The following is a 16,885-nucleotide window of genomic DNA, read 5'->3' as shown; positions in this document are numbered from 1 at the left end:
CAGTGACCTTCATTCTATATTTATGCAAATTTTTAGGCCGCTGGTACTTCCACGAGGTCTGCAATAGCCAAAATCGTCCATTTTGGGCATACGCGAGGGTATCAATCTAGGGGCAGCAATTATTTCTCTACTTGAACAAATTTATAACTCTGGTAAAACATTCATTTCTGTTCAACACATCACACTGTTGAGACCATCTCCCAAAAGTTTCATTACTTTAGTGTTTAAAATGTGGAAGATATTGAATTTTTACTTCAAAAATATGCGAAAATAGGGTAAAGTCCATTTTTTGTGCCTTTTACCCCTGAAAAAGGTTAAGGCAAATAAAATGGCAAAACTCAGTAAATTTAATTATTGAATTGTATATGATGTTATTTGATAGTCTAGTCAACATAGTCAAACCTTATTTGACTTCAATTTGTCTTGGTTTTAGTCAAAATAATGGAAATATGGATAATAATGGCTAAAAGTGAGCCGTACGCCCATATATGGGCATATATACAAAATTATACATAACTCAGTCATTTTCTGTCCAATTTTCGATTTGACAACATCGTTTTGTTAAGAACGGTCTCAGCTTTAACAAAAATGCATTTAAAGTCTGTTAAAAGATTTTTTGGAGCATTTTCAAAAAAATGTGACGGACGCGACAAGTTGGGACCCCCCTTCCAAAATTTTTTTCTTAAAAGATACAAGCCTGATAATTTCTACGGTACTCCCTTACCTTCAGAAGAGATAGGTTACAGTGGTTTTTTGAATATAAATAGCACTATGTGGCTCTGAAAAAACTTTTTTGCTTAATTTTGTGACAGACGCGACACCATCTTTGTGGAAATTTTTTAGAAAAAGTATTTGAGTAACGGTTTTGAAACTTTGCATGGCTCTCATTCTTATGCCTATGCTTAAGTGTATGGAATTTCATAGAGAAATATTGCTGCATACCCAAACTATGGCCCTTTGAAAATTTGAATGATTTTTTTCATTTCCGAGTAGTGTTCCTTTGAATGAGAAAAATCAAAAGTTAATGCAATATGAAACAAAAAACTTTTGTTGACCTGTAAGGTTAAGAGTCTAATGAACATATTTTAACCAAATTTAGGTGCCTATCTTAACATTTTTCATTTTCACCAAGTGGAACCTTACCGTGGAATTGCCCATTTGTTTTGACATCTCACACAAGAATAACTCGCTCCAACTTGCCAATGTGCCAAGACAAATGTGAGTCACAGCCCCCTTTATAGCAGCACCATATTATGGAAATAAACTGTTTAATCAGCTCACGTCACATCACATGCAGTTTAAGTGAACACCGTGAAAAACGTTCACGTAAGTTTACTATTCTGCTTACTGTTTACTATTCTGCTTACTGTTTACTGTTTCGTCAGCACAATTATTATCGTCCCACAAAGTTTGCAAGCTGAGTAGCAAACAACTCACGTCACGCACATCATACTAACTAGACTAGAGATTAAATCGTTAATCAGCTTAATTATCAGCGGTTTATTACGTTCAAAGACGTCTTGATAACGTGTGTTTTTCACGTCACAACCGACACATGTAGCTATCTTTAGAATCCTCCAAGATACTCTACATGGATATGTGTCATATCTGTAATTTTCTTGAAAGATGGGACAGTGAAGGAACTTCTTCTTATTATGGCGAGTGACCTAAGTTTTTGCAGGTCTATTTTTAGTATATTTCACCAATGACGGATGGACCATGAAACTTAGTATTTTGTGAAGTAGAACGGAATTGTGCTATATTTACAATGTGAAGACGACCACAAGTCCGTATTAAGACAAGCAATCCTTACAAGAATCCTTACAAGTTTTACCCAATATAAATTATAAATATAATATTATACTCCCTTCACAGTGTATATTTTACATAATATAACTTATAATAATCAAAGAGAAATATTTTTCTCAAAAAGTAGCAAGGGGTAAAGATAAATAACTTTAAAAATGTAAAAGTTGGTGAGAATAACAGCTAGTTATCACTTATCACCTCTCTCTTCTCAGGTTTGAGGTTGTGTATTCGCTCGGTCAGGGCTTGTGGTAGATGAGGCAGGTGCACCATCACGTCGCTGTCTGTAATAAGAGTGTGAAGTTAGCATGGTAATTTAATAAGTTTGTTAGATAGGAGTGAGGAGGGATTTAGCATTGAGAGATTGAAGATGGGGTGGTGATATTATTTTATTTGTAATCGTGTAGTTGCATTATTTAATAATAATATAACTAGAAATTTATACATCGCTTTACATGTTTATAGCCAAAGAGAACTCAAAATCTAAAGATTCAGTTCAAGCCATCTAAAGCGACTCATGAACAATGGACATGTACATAAGAACTTACATGTACATAAGAATTTAGCAAATTTAGCTGATATTACTTAGCGAAAGTTGGAGGTAACCACAGTTCGTCCGCAGATGTTACCAAAAAATACAGACCCGGGTTACAGTAGAGTAAGCTATGTGGGGATCAAGTCATCACATCGAAATTGAGAAATTTAATCAGTGACTGACCCTAACAATAAATTTCATTCTCCACTCAGACGAAAGTTCGATGATAATACTTCTATTATTATGTCCATTTACGTAGTGATTCTACGTCATTGGGTTAACCCACGTAATAAATTGTATTAATTATTGTTTTCACTTGGGACCTTGTTCTCCGGGTACGTCAATACTTTAAAGTAAATTTTAGCAGTATTTCTGAGAGGTGAGAATCGAGCGGATAATTCAGTAAGCAAGATTTCTTCTCAACCCAAGCCAGGGAGGGGAACACAACATGTTACTATGATCACCAATATTTGTTATTTTTGTAGACATTGTGTCTATTTGAAATAGACATGGCGTCTAGTCGAAAGCCGTAAGAAAGATTCTGGCAAGTGTCGTCATAATTTCATAGACAGGAAAAGCAGTTGCTGTTCAAGTGTTCAAGGCGTTAAATTTGTATTTTAAAGTGTTACTATAGTCTAAAAACATGAGTTTAAGTCTAAGTCGTAGAACCAGTCACTCGAAACAGACCTTCGGGAATCAAGTGAACTTATTCCAGGGTTGTGACAGGGTTACCTCACAATTTAACTCATTATGATTTAATACTGATTGAATGAGTTTTGATAGATTTTAAGAATTTTCGAATTTGACACAATCTTGGATTTACGACTTATCTTCAACAGACATGTATTTCAGTAGCTGTTTGGCGTTTAATTTATATTTGGCATTACAACAGTCTGGAGGGCTGTAATCTAAAAGACTTTAAGTCTAAGACGTAGCACCAGCCTGTCGAAACAGACCTTTAGTAATCAAGTGAACTTATTCCCGGATGATTTCATAGTAAAACTCATTACAATTTACATTTTGGACAAATGAAAAGGGTTTTTGTAACTGTAACTGGGGGTTGTCGACCAGTTCCTCAGTTCCTGGATTAAGTCATAATGTTTATCCCAGAGTTTTTCAATGAAAGTAATTATTTGCAGCCGTGAAGTTAGTTCCCGAAAAATTTGTTCGCCAAAAATCAAGACTTAATGTCTAAATCTCGGATCCAGTCAATCCAAGGAGACCTCAAGGAATCGAGTGAACTTTTTGCAGGGTTTAGTTGCCAATAAAACTCATCCACATTTACATGTACGATCCTTCGGCTAAAAAGCATCCTTTCTTATCGAATCCATGCCTCCTGTGATCATATTGCATCGTATACAAGCTAGATTTTGAGTGACAATAACGCCACAGTTTTAACTCTTGATCAGCTTGCTTGCCAATCAATAAAGAATAACACATTACGGTGGTGAGACAAGTCATCGCTCCAGCACTACAGTTACAGAATATACTGTACATAATAAAAGAAGTGTTGCTGGAGCCTAATTCGTGGATTGAGAGCTGCGATATGTTTTGCAGCGTGGGAGGGCTTAATCTCGGAAATGCTGTTAGATCATCACTTGAGGAGAAAGTCTTTTTAGTCATGAGAAAAAAGTCACTTTTCAATTATGATGCAAACTGCATATTCGAGAAAAATTAGCCTCATTAGATAGGTTAAAATATAATGACTTTAGTTCATTAGCCGTCAGAATACTCCGAGGAGGTAAAGATGACCTAGGATGTCCTAATTTAGACATTTTACAGGATCTCTTTCATTTTACGAAGGAGAACGGGAAGACAAATTATTGTACCAAGGCGTAGGGTTAGTAAATGAGCCTTGGCCTTGATGTAGAACATATTAATAATATGAGAACAAAAGATGTTCTCTGAGATCATATGTTTCTGAACCACTACATAGAAATTTCAAAACTAATCATGATCTGACTTTTGTTTTTGTTTTTGCGTTTCCATACCTACTGACAGTGTTTTTAAGAATTTCTATGTTCTAGAAGTTTCTTTATTATTCGACGGGTTTATTTATAACTTTAATGCGAGACGACATCTAAGAAACTGTTGCAATAATCTATATAAATTTAATTTAAAAAATGTTACTTTCCAAGACAAATTGTACCCAAGTTGCGCTTTTACGCAGAACTTTCCCATAATGCTCTCGACTCAACTCTTTGAATAATAAGAGGTGCACAGAAACCAACCAAATTAGATAATTCCAACCTAAGGATTCACAATATGAATAAAACACGAAGTATAGTCAGGATTCGGCGCTAAAATAACGCTGCTTCAGGGTTTGTCGTTATTGTTTAATGTTTAGTAACTGGAGGAGGAGCCTAACTAAACGGCACATACTCCACTTTTATAAATACACGAGCATATTAATCGCTATAAAACACCTAATGAAGGACAGCTGCCTGTACTCTATCAACCCTCCAGCTCTCATTCTCCAGGCACAATAATTTACGAAGGAGTCAATATCCAAGAAGTAACACACTCCGCCCTTATCGACACTTACTAACACCCATAATAAGATTTACACTTATCCAAAGTAATTTCTAGAAGTTTAAATCACTGCAATATCCTGACGCTACAAGTCACTCAGTTACAATTTGTCAATTGATAGAAGACCCCCGCCCAGCTCCGGTTAGTGTATAACAAGGTCCCCTATTACACTGGTTCTTAGGGTCACGTGACGATAACACGCCCACGTGACATTAGTTCTGAGCTTGTCATTGGCTGAAAGTACAGGTGTACCAACTGACGAGATTTGGAGCAAATTAAGAACGGGTGTCATCATGCCCGAGAACGAGCAATGAACTGCACTCACCCTTAATTTTACGGTACTAGAAAACTTTACTCTGCGCAACAAAATTATAGTAATTTTCATGATTAGGTTAGAATTTTCAATGCGGTGCTTCCACCATGACCAATGGTGCGCTCTGACCATACTCTCTGAAATCTGAATAAGATTACAAAATACGAAAGTTGGTCGTCAAGATGGCAGCACATGTCAGCAGTCCCCAATTACCATTTGTCAGAATACTCCAGCTCCACCACCACAATACAGCCCTCTCTCGATTACAATCAGAACTAACAGCCCTGACCTCTCCAAAATGCTCATTACCCTTGTGGAGCTAGCTGTCTGGGAGGATCAGCTCCACAGGTCTTAACCCTCCACCAACTAGGTCATACCACCACAATCTCCAGACATCCCACTAATTTGAACAGCCAGCCCTTCTCCCTCTCTCTATATAAGAGAGAAAAACAGATTTAAATCTGACGTAATGCACAATAAATCGAGCGCAGCGCTGCTAGCGAGGGACCCCCTCAGTGGAGATCTGCACTAGCACATGATGTAATGTTTCTTGTAAAATTAGTATTTGCTAGAGAAAGAGAGAAAGAGAGAGGAGAGATAGAGGGTCCTTAAGCTAATTATAACTTTCACAAAATGTACGGAGATCAGCGCTAAAACTTCCGGAATGACCGCATTTTTAAAGGTATTTTTTCACTGTTGACAGCCGAAAGCGATAATTGGTAATAATATGTGGTGGGAACGAACGGGGAATGTGACGTTTAAAACGGTGCAAAGTTCCTGAACAACCACCAGCCGACACATTCCGCACGATCCAAACATTTCTCACAAGATCCTAAACAACAAACTTGACGAGCAAGTTCAGCCCGGCTCGAGTAGGCACGCGTCTACCGACAAACAGACCTCGTGCGAGGGTTCGGAGGTACCAAGGGTGGGGGACAGTTAAATCATCATTTGGTTCGGTCCTAATTTTGTTTAAAATTTGCCAGAAAGTGTAGTCCCCTTGGTCGTAAAACGGGCAAAGAGTGTATTTCAGTTCAACAAGGGTCCAATCCGTGCATGAATCACGGCGGAAGTCTACACGCTGAAGCCAGACAACTGTTTATAATAACGCGTACAGGCCGGTATTTTACACGAGACTGTAGTAAGTAATAATAACAGAGGTCAGTGTTCATCATCAGCGCTAGTGTAGGGACACTACACAGATCATTATTTGTTGTGATTATTTTGTGCAAGAAAACTCTAAGAATAGACGTGTTGAGGTGAGATTGAATCAAAAATGATAACAGCATGGCCTGAGTGTTCCTCTCCAATGCTGTACGTGATACACGCGACGGGCACAGAGTAATATTATGTAAAACACTAATAATATTATGTGTTCTGTATAAAGAACCGTCCCGGATATATTACATTTTAACCGTCTGATGTTGGCTAGGAATTTATCCGATTCAAAGTTTTTTCCAGAACGATTTGTTTCAGACCGACAGAATCCTCTGACGCCCTTGAAATTTGCCAGACCGGTGTGTTTTTAATGTTTAAAATAGTATGAGATATTGTGATAACTAAATGTGTTACATGTCTTTATGTATGTCTTTGAGACGTTTCCTTGTCAAAAACATGTTGACAATTTTGTGGCTATTTTTGTACCCCAAGTCATGTTATAACTTAGTCAACTAACTAAGTCAAAGACGAATTTTTAACAGCAGAAAGACTGTTGGTAAATTTATAAAACTACAGAAGATATTGGTAGACCCACAAAACTGCACATGTTGGACGTTGGTAGACTCAGAGCGACCAAAGATTTGGTTGGCCCTCTCGCCCAAATTTTTCGCATTCGAATTAATGGCAAATAAATTAAATTAATATGGCAAATTAGATAAATGGCAAATAATCAAGTCCAAATCTCCCACCCAAATTTTTGGCACACTAATTTTTGGAACTAAGATAACCATGGAGCACGTACTTTCATCAGGTAACATAGTGGAATGCACTTCATTTTCTACTGACAGAGCATGTCTTTCAGCAGAGCATGTTTCAAAAAAGCTGATCATGAAATTTAAACGAACATCTCATCTTAATCATTTGTAGCCATCAAATTTCAGAACGCAGATGTAGTTCAATTAGACTATGTACACAACAGTGCACAGTACAATCACGTACTACAGGAATATGTGGAATGTAGTTACAATGTACTCCGTCGGCCGTATTCCTTATCTGTATTTCATTTTATTTTATTTCATTACTTCCTTCTGTGAGACCAGACCGGTTATTATACCGGTTTGGGGAGTAGAAGAAGTAGTCATAAAGGGCCCCTAGATGACAAAGAGAGACAACACCCGACCCCGGCCCCAGACCCCAGTGACGCTGATCCAGAACAATCAGTACATTAGATCACCCTCCAGGTTTGATCCAACCCCTCACCCCTCGGGCCCTCAGTTACCCTTTTGGTGCGTGTTGCAAACTTGACTGGTGCGGTAAATGTGTCTGTCTTTCAATCTATACTAATTTCATGGCTCAGTATGTGACGGAGGTCTCCAATTACCGAATTCCACAATTAGATTATACTTAAAATAGTCTCCTAAATGTGGTTTAGTAAACTGTACCAGAGCTATTTTTAGCAGGTGCTGCAAATAACATGTCAGTTTACTGATCAACATTCTAAAACTCGGTCACGTGGTGGTTTGGTTAGAATTGCAGGTCTCTTGAACACTGATCCATAACAAAACTCCATTACATGTGAGTTTATTCATACTTATTAATGAATGGTCCTGAATAATATGGTACATAGACCTCGTCACATCTGGTTCACAATTAACTGCCCTCTTTGAAGGTCCGTACAAAACGCTATTTATAAACTCATAACTCGTCAATTTTGGCAGAGAAGACCGTTTTAATCTAGATATATAGGTGTGTACTTTCAACGTGTAAGCCAGGCACTTTCAAAACAAATAAACAGCTAGGAACGCACTACAGCATGTACTACAGCTAGGTGTGTGTGCAACATTCTGTAGGAACAGTACAATGTGTACTTTGTATATACACTTTCCCGGGGAGGGACCACAGCTAAAACTCAAACATTCTTTACATTGTTTATCGGGAATTTTATTTCCGTCCTTCTTAAAATATTTGGGTATCAAATTCTTTGGCATTCAACATGAGAGTTGTTGGAATCAAACTTGATATAATATATATGTGGAGTACGGCAGCGGTATCCTAAAAGGATCTTATTTTGTTATGCTTCATTAGCTACGGGCAGGGAGGCAGTTTATAGGTGAACCGTGAACACAGTACAGTATTGTAACTTAAAAATAGGTGATTAAAAATTATCGTTGAAAATTATCATACCGCCATTTTATATATCCTGATTTTGAAGGTAAACAGTGAAGTAGAAAAATTCCAAGAATTAGTCGGTGAAAAGCCTCGTGATTTAATTGATATGATTTTCCTAGTATTAGGAAATATGTGGCACATACTTCGCAGTACTGCACACTGCCATGTTCAGTACGTGCAAATGTTTAAAAAATGAACATTCTAAAATATTCTTGAAATACTTTGAAAGTTCTTGGTTTCAGCTCTTTTACTAAAATTTTCTTAACCAAGTAAATAAAGAATTTGCAGATTCCCTACCTCGATAATCCTCCTCGATAGCTGCCTTCATGTCTTGTAAGATAAGATCTCCCAACTCTTTTGGGGATGCAAAGTTGGCGACCCGCTCTGACGCGGTTATCTGGTCTTTCAAGTGTTTCAGTTTTCGGGCACATTTCTCATTTTCTGTGCCGTAAATCCGTCGTTGTTCCTGAGGTAAACAATAAAAGATAAATGACAGGGGGTTTTTCAAGTGATTGGATTATAATCTAATAACCGATGGTTATAATATGTGTATTTAAGTTTTTTTATAATATGTGTAATTAAGTTATTTTATATTAGCAGCAGTGGCAGTGGCAGGGGAAGAAAGGGAAATACTTCTAAACTTCTGAATATATTGGATAAAATACACGACCCATGGTCTTCAGCCTCTGACTACCCTTATCATTATAATCCGATTTCACATTTGGACTACAAGGGAGTGGGGGTTCAATAATGTGATTAATCGATATATCGATAATCGACTACAGACTCTTATTAAGATCCAATTGGATTGAAGTACGAGTTAATTCGATATAAACCAGTTGGACAATTTATGTCAATAATCTGAACAATTTTGTGTTCCTGTGAGAGCCCTCTCTGTGCAATCTGCAAACCTCTAAAAATAGTAACATATCACAGAGAATAATATTGATCGGCTAGGATTACATGGGTCCCGCTACTAGGAAGTACATACTGTCCCGGGCCCGATCTTGGAAGTGCCAGGGAGAAACAGTTTCCGTGTTAGGTCATCACATTAAACCACGGAGCATGATCAGGCAAACCCTGTTAATTACAAGAAACAAGTGGTATCAAATCACACTTGCCCAGGAAAACACGGCATTATTAGGGCAAACACCCTTTTCATGAGAACATGAAAATGTATGCCCTTATATGGGTATGAGCAGTCTGTGAGGTGGTCCTGTAAAACTAGGTTAGTAAGTACTGGGCGAGTTATACAGGCAGTATAGAGGGAGGTACACGGACATCTACTTCCTGGTGTCGCTACTGGTAACTAGGCGGTGTTGTCATGACGGCGTGACACTGGCCTGACTTACCGTCAACTGGCTGCTCAACACTTGTCAACATATTATTATGAAAACGGAACTTGTAGGGTTGTCCAAGTGCTGGCTTAAGGATAGCATAAGCTAATTCAGTAAAAGTTAAATTATGCAGGCAAATTGGCAATGGTGAATTGCAAAATTCAGCTATTGAAATTTGAATAATCATCGTAATTTAGATTATGGTTACACAGAGATATTATGTAGATGAACAACTGTGGAGCCAGCCGGACTCTAACGTGGATCCTGACACAGCATTTTACAGGCAGTATAGAGGGAGGTACACGGACACAGCATTTTACGGAGATCTACCCGTTCGTGTTTCTCAGCATCTCAGCAGCTCGCAGTAGCTCTCGTCAGGTCGGTGTAATGAATAACTGGATATGAATAGTAGAGCCAGTCTAGCAGCCTTATTATTCTAGTATACCGGCCATTATTATAGAAAGGAAGCTAGATTTTGTTATAATGACCTTGGAAGACCAATTTTTGGGGATATCCAGGACTAAAGGCCGTCTCATCGTATCATTAAGTCTCAAGACTATGTCTAAAAATAATTCAAGTCTTATGTTATGTACTGTGTAGATAGCGGAATGTTTTATTTCGGGCTTGAGTATAAATGCATTTCTGTGCTATGGAATTAGAAATGAAATCTAATATTGTAATCTTTAGTGTGCTGTTTATACGAAAACAAGGTTTAGCGTACTCTTGTTAAACTCTACATTTATATATCCAGAGTAAGCTTTAAATGAAATGAAATAGTGTGCTTGTATACCGCCCATATGGTTAGCGACTGACACAAGTGTCAGGTACTAACCATGTCAGAGCGGTTCTAAAGGGTGAGGTGAAAATATCCAGCAACAAACAACTAACTCATCTCAAAAACAAATCTATTCAAAAAAAATAAAAACTTTAATTATAACTATATAGTAATCATAGGAAGATTTATTGATATATTGATATATTTATTGATATATATACGTATATATAAAACACTACGATTAACAAGAAACCGCCAGAAAACACTTCAAAAGTATCATATAGGAATCATAGGAAGGTTTATTGATATATTATTCCACACTGCACTAATAAATAAAGATACACCCACCAACAAATCATAAGAACAAAAACAACATCACTAATCAAAAACTGCAGCATTAATAAAACACTTCAAAATAATTGAATGAAATTAACAACATTTAGTGAAAGAAAACTAAAATTTACAAATAGAGTTTACAGAGACTTGGTAGAAAGACTAATGTTTAAAAATAAAGTTTACAGAGGCCAAAGTGTTGGTAAAACGAACCTCAGTTTTTAATTTTTTTTAAAACAAAAAAAACGAACCTCAGTGGGGCCATCAGGGAACTTCTTGTTGATGTAGTTAGTGTCTCGGAAGTAGAAAAAAGCTCGCGTACAATTGGCGTACTTGAGAGCGGCGATTATCTCCATCTCTGTTATGCTCTTATCTTTGTGCTCAGTTACCCAGGGGTGACCCTGAGGGAGGTGATGTGGTTAGTGGCTGGAGATTTTAGCAGTATTTTTAGTATTTGTGGGAGTATTTTAGATTATTCTAGAGTATTGGAGTAGTGTGTGATCGTGGGACCCGAACCATGAGCTGATAAGAGGGTTGTCAAGGAGCAGCTTGTGTGGGAGGTTAGTAAGGGACAGGGGGTGGGGGAGGTTAGTAAGGGACAGGGGGTGGGGGAGGTTAGTAAGGGACAGGGGGTGGGGGAGGGAACATAACATTTAGTGGGAGGTTAGTAAGGGACAGGGGGTGGGGGAGGGAACATAACATTTAGTGGGAGGTTAGTAAGGGACAGGGGGTGGGGGAGGGAACATAACATTTAGTGGGAGGTTAGTAAGGGACAGGGGGTGGGGGAGGGAACATAACATTTAGTGGGAGGTTAGTAAGGGACAGGGGGTGGGCGGGGGAGGGAACATAACATTTAGTGGGAGGTTAGTAAGGGACAGGGGGTGGGGGAGGGAACATAACATTTAGTGGGAGGTTAGTAAGGGACAGGTGGTGGGGGAGGGAACATAACATTTAGTGGGAGGTTAGTAAGGGACAGGGGGTGGGGGAGGGAACATAACATTTAGTGGGAGGTTAGTAAGGGACAGGGGGTGGGGGAGGGAACATAACATTTAGTGGGAGGTTAGTAAGGGACAGGGGGTGGGGGAGGGAACATAACATTTAGTGCACCCCTACACAAGACAAGTCAGTAAAGTACCACACCCAGATAGGGGCACAAGGCGCAACCATTATCAGTAATCAGGGGACCATAGTATGAACCCCATTGGATTTGGGTCAGATCTAGTGTATAATGAGGGGTGAAGAAGTGTGGAGTAGCACTGGGAAGTTTCCAGGAAGTGAGAGACAGCAGACAGCCAGGCCGGACAATTTGAAAACAGTCTTATCTCCTGACCCAGTGTCCAGTTTCAGTTAGCCGTGCGCCTGCACCTCATTTCTAATGGCCACAAGTCGGCTGTATGTAATTATGTTGAGCTGATTTTTACTGCCTTGGCTCCAATCATTTGTCGCCAATGATCCTAACATAATTCTCTTGAATGTTCCTCTTAATTAGAATGTAGAATTTACTGCAAAATTATATATTCGGTGCCGCATTTTCATATATTTTCAGCCATTTAAGCGTGTAAAATTTGGAGGCAGTAAATGTCAGATGCATTCTCCTAACTGTACACAATTCAATTACAGTATTGGACATCAGCCATCAACTGTACATGGATGCATAAATCCGGTTTATTTTCCGTCCTGGCTTGAAAAGTTTCGCCACATAATTTGTCAGTCTGAAGGAGATACACTTTTACTCGTTAGATTCATAATTAGGTCAACATAATTGCGTCAAACAACAGAGAGAGGCAAATCTGGGCATATTCGTCTGCAACTTTTGCTTTCCATTTCTACAATTCTATTATATAACCGAATTAACCCTAACAATATTCACAGTCATCTCACGTGCTATTAGTAACCGTGAAGCTGGTCACGTGACGTCACGTGTCAGAAATTGTCACATATTCACCTGAGGGTGGTGACTTTAGGGTGGACAAAATGTGACAATGTGTGATTTTAGACCACCCCAGTCTCACTGTCTACCTTCCCTCATATTATCATTAAGTAACAAGCCCAATTTGTAATGTTCACGCGCCGCGCCAGGTAAACACTAGTCATGGTCAGCAGTTGCAATGGTAATTGGTAAACCAGCGGTGGGAAGCAATTACAAATTTGATGACGAAATTACACGGTTAATTAGCTGGAAGGAGGGATATAATGTGTAATTCAGTGAATAATTAAATCTGTTATTAATTAATAATTAAATCTGTTGTATCTGACTTATTGGTTTTACTCGCAGTGTTAATTGCTCGTGACGAAATATCAATATTTAGAAGATCATAAAAAGAAGCAATGTTCGAGAAGATACGTCTACACTGTGCACGTATCTTCTCGAACACAAAACTGTTGCTATGTCAGTCGTCAGAGGTCATCATCGAGTAATGTGGATTATTTATTATGACCTGGATATTGGATATTTGGGAGGTGCTGGTTGCACTTAAGATTGCCTTTAGGAATTTATTTTAAATCAGCGTACGCAACTTTCATATTTCAATACAATGTGGTATAACTATAGCCTTGATCTACAGATGATGTTCGACCAGGTTCAGAACACCTTTATACTACCTTATTTTGTCAAAGGTCACGTTTTCATTTGACTTGAATACTTCATTTTTAAATTAAGCTCATTTCGCTATATAATATTTTATTACCGGCAACTAAGTTTCCATAGGAAAATTTGTAACGAATACTTTTTCAAAACTAAAAAAATTATCCAAAGAGGTTACCCAATTCATAAATATATCACAGTGTCCAAATTCCGAACAACTCAAAACGAAGGGCGATCTTACAATTTAAAGAAAATTCGATATAAAGGACGGTTAATACATATTATGATAGACAAATTTACAACATTGGTCAGGCGGCTGCAGTGCCCTTGACCGACCGACATAAAGAGAGATATGTCAAAGGCTCGCCAACTATATTATATAATAAATGTTATTATTACTATCAAGTTCATTTACTGCTGATATCCATTATCCACATCATACAAGTTAGCTGTAATTAATAGAAATTCTGTAGAATTCAATAGAGTTTACTTGTACTGCTGCAGCACAATATTTCATTAAATTTAAAAAGTACGTGGTTTAAGTTATTTTTTAGTAAAAACTCAGTATCATATTTACCCTGGAACATGTCAGCTCAAACCTGTCTTATTCTGTAAATAACTTATTGCACTGAACTGACGTCAACCCTCGTGTAGATCTCCATATTGATATATGTAATGTGATATTTTTCAACGCACAAGTTTACTTCCAGTAAATTTTCTATGAGGAAAACCACGCCCAGGTTGAAAAACAGGACTTAAATTCCGGACACAGCAGTACACAGACACACACATGACACGTTTGAGATATGAGCTATAATAGCCCTGCGTTCACGTCTTGCTACCTTCCTTCTCTCAACAAAATAGAAGGCTAACGAAAAACCACGCCTTAGCTCTGAGAAATAATGATCTGAGTCGGACAATGGTAATGCACATTGCAGAGCTGCACAGCTACACAGATCATGATTATTTGTTAATAATGTTTGCACTTTGCATAGGGCCTGAGAGGGGCTTCAGTGTAAAAAGGAGATTCAAATGAACGGCCGGCTGAGTGGTTTTAAAAAATCATATATCACCCTAAGGAGCGAGGAGCTGAAAAAATCAACTCTCATCGAAGTCGTACAAGATATTTAAAACTCCTCTTTTTTCCAAGCCAGTGAAGATTCGTGGAATTTTAGAATACCTTTAGTTAAATTTATGGTATGTACTTTTTAAGGCTTCACACATATATAAGCCGATATCAAGTAATAATTTCAAATTACTAGCCGTCCATTCTGTCGGCCACCGAGCTATATTCACCTTTCATTCCAGCCGTGAAAAACAAATTTTCCCGATGAACTTACAACAAGCCGCACCCTCGAACGTAAACCGCCTCTGATCTTCCTATAAAAGTTACGTCACTGGAAACAATAAAATTTTGTGACGCCAGCAGCAGGCTGAAAGTGACAATACGATTCAGGATATGGCTGTCTAATTAATAACCGTACATATTGTTAAGTATTATGAGAACACGCCTCTTGAGGGTCTGCCGGTAGATTTAGACCCTAAATGTCTACCTGGGTTGTGACATCATGGAATGTTAAGAACTTAAACTATTTGTATTTCAAGAGTGGATCTAATCGTTCAGTTGTAAATGTGAGTATCACTTAGCAAGATCACAACTTGATGGTAATTTATCCATCAAGACAGTGAAGAATGTAGAGAGTTCAGATTTCTGGTGTTTTTTTGTAATAATGTTTCCATATTCCCACATCCCCATATAATATTGTTACTTGTAATACGGTAACATAAATTTTAAATTCTTATCATACATTAACGTTTTATGTATAACATTTATTCAGCTATATCCTTGCATTGTATAAGAAACCAGCATTTCTGTGGCTGCTGTCACTAAAAATAGACTTAAAATCCTCTTTTTATCAAACGACATATTTTTGTAGCTCTATCAACAGTCTTTGACATAAAGGTTAGCAACCATAGAAAGGGAAAACAATACAGCTCTAGCCGAGGCTCATTTCTGAACGAAACAAAAAGTAATGACGTTAGCTTGTGCGCATTTATGAGGAATGTAAACGTCACATCTTTTAATTTGATGAATTGTTTAAACTACGTCATAAAGTTGAATTTCTATTGAACCTCGCATCAGTCTTTGTCGCACGCATGGATTGTCTAAAAGTATCGATTGTTTATTACGATACGTAAATGCAGGTTATTATACAACTAAACTCCTATACAAAACACAATGATAGTGATTTTAAATTGCATTGTATCAAAGCAATAGCCATCGCTCTCAAAAACGTTGTGATTTCGTGGGAAATATGCAACTCACCTCTTTGGATGCAACGAAGAGATTTTTATTGAACCATTCTTTACTGGCTGGATCGCAACTCTCTTCATCATAGTGATATCCGTATCTGTCCCCTGAACATTCAATTGTTATATTAAGGAAGCAAGTCAAATTCAATTATAATCATTAATAGATAATTAATTTAAATTTAAAAAGATATCCAGAATTATGAATAGAAGATGGGCGTTTGACTTTGAGAAATTGACTTAGGCACAAAAGTAATTCAACATGTCACAAATTCCGTGAAAAACAGAATTTGGAAATAAAATATAAAAATGCTTACCCAATAAACAAATAAAATAAGGAGCACCATCATGAATATAGTCCAGGCAGAGAGATATCACCCTGCCCTCTTGTGACTGATTTTTATTAATACCCCATCGTAAATCTATTGGTGCAAAATATGTACCTGAAAGGAAATTATCCGTAACATACTGAATATTGATGAAAAACGATTTGATGATAAATGTTAATTCTGAATCAAAACAATTAACAACTAAGACATTTGCAATTTGTTTCGGATATTGTTAAGGACAAAGCATAAATTGAAAATAAAAAGTGAAGGTTAAACTTAGCTCATTTAATATTCCGTAATAAAGATAACAGTCCTACTTACATTTGTCTTTGCAAATCTGTTGTAATTCAGGGAATATATGTTTGACAAGGTAGTCCCGTTCTTCCTGGAAATCTCTGAATGTGGAACTGATAAACGGGCAACATGGGGCTTTAATCTGACTGTTCATTTCATTTAACTACTGTGGGGAGTGTTCAAATAATTCATTAAGCTGATTATTGAAGCTAAAATATCAATCAGAAATTTCATTAATTTCCAGGAAAAATTCTCGAGGGCTAGGTCCTGAAAAATGTTTTCAGCTAATAATGATCAGGGTGACATGCACTATGGAGAAAAGTAGTTTCCAGGAAAATTTTTGACTCAAAAAGTTTTTGGCCAGAGTCATTCTGCATTCTCAATATGTACATGGAAAGGCAGTCTCCCCG

At 37.6% G+C, this 16,885-nt stretch overlaps 1 protein-coding gene across 2 annotated transcripts in view; it reads right to left on the bottom strand.

Moving 5' to 3' along the window:
- LOC134819309 (tetratricopeptide repeat protein 41-like) overlaps nucleotides 1–16,637 on the bottom strand; it is a 32,653-nt gene extending 16,016 nt beyond the window's left edge. For both annotated transcript variants that reach the window (XM_063829202.1, XM_063829203.1), the window contains exons 1-6: nucleotides 16,503–16,637; nucleotides 16,170–16,295; nucleotides 15,869–15,960; nucleotides 11,210–11,359; nucleotides 8,811–8,979; nucleotides 2,008–2,090 (exon numbers count right to left, since the gene is read on the bottom strand). In XM_063829202.1, coding sequence (XP_063685272.1) covers nucleotides 2,008–2,090; nucleotides 8,811–8,979; nucleotides 11,210–11,359; nucleotides 15,869–15,960; nucleotides 16,170–16,295; nucleotides 16,503–16,629 — 747 coding nt within the window. In that variant the 5' untranslated portion in view covers nucleotides 16,630–16,637. The remainder of the gene's footprint in view (nucleotides 1–2,007; nucleotides 2,091–8,810; nucleotides 8,980–11,209; nucleotides 11,360–15,868; nucleotides 15,961–16,169; nucleotides 16,296–16,502) is intronic.
- Between the last annotated feature and the right edge of the window lie 248 nt (nucleotides 16,638–16,885).

The sequence above is a fragment of the Bolinopsis microptera genome, chromosome 8 (assembly GCF_026151205.1).
Source record: "Bolinopsis microptera isolate Bmic1 chromosome 8, MBARI_Bmic_1.0, whole genome shotgun sequence".
NCBI lineage: Eukaryota > Metazoa > Ctenophora > Tentaculata > Lobata > Bolinopsidae > Bolinopsis > Bolinopsis microptera.
The sequence above is the reverse complement of the archived record's forward strand: the minus strand, read 5'-3'. Positions and strand labels throughout refer to the sequence as shown.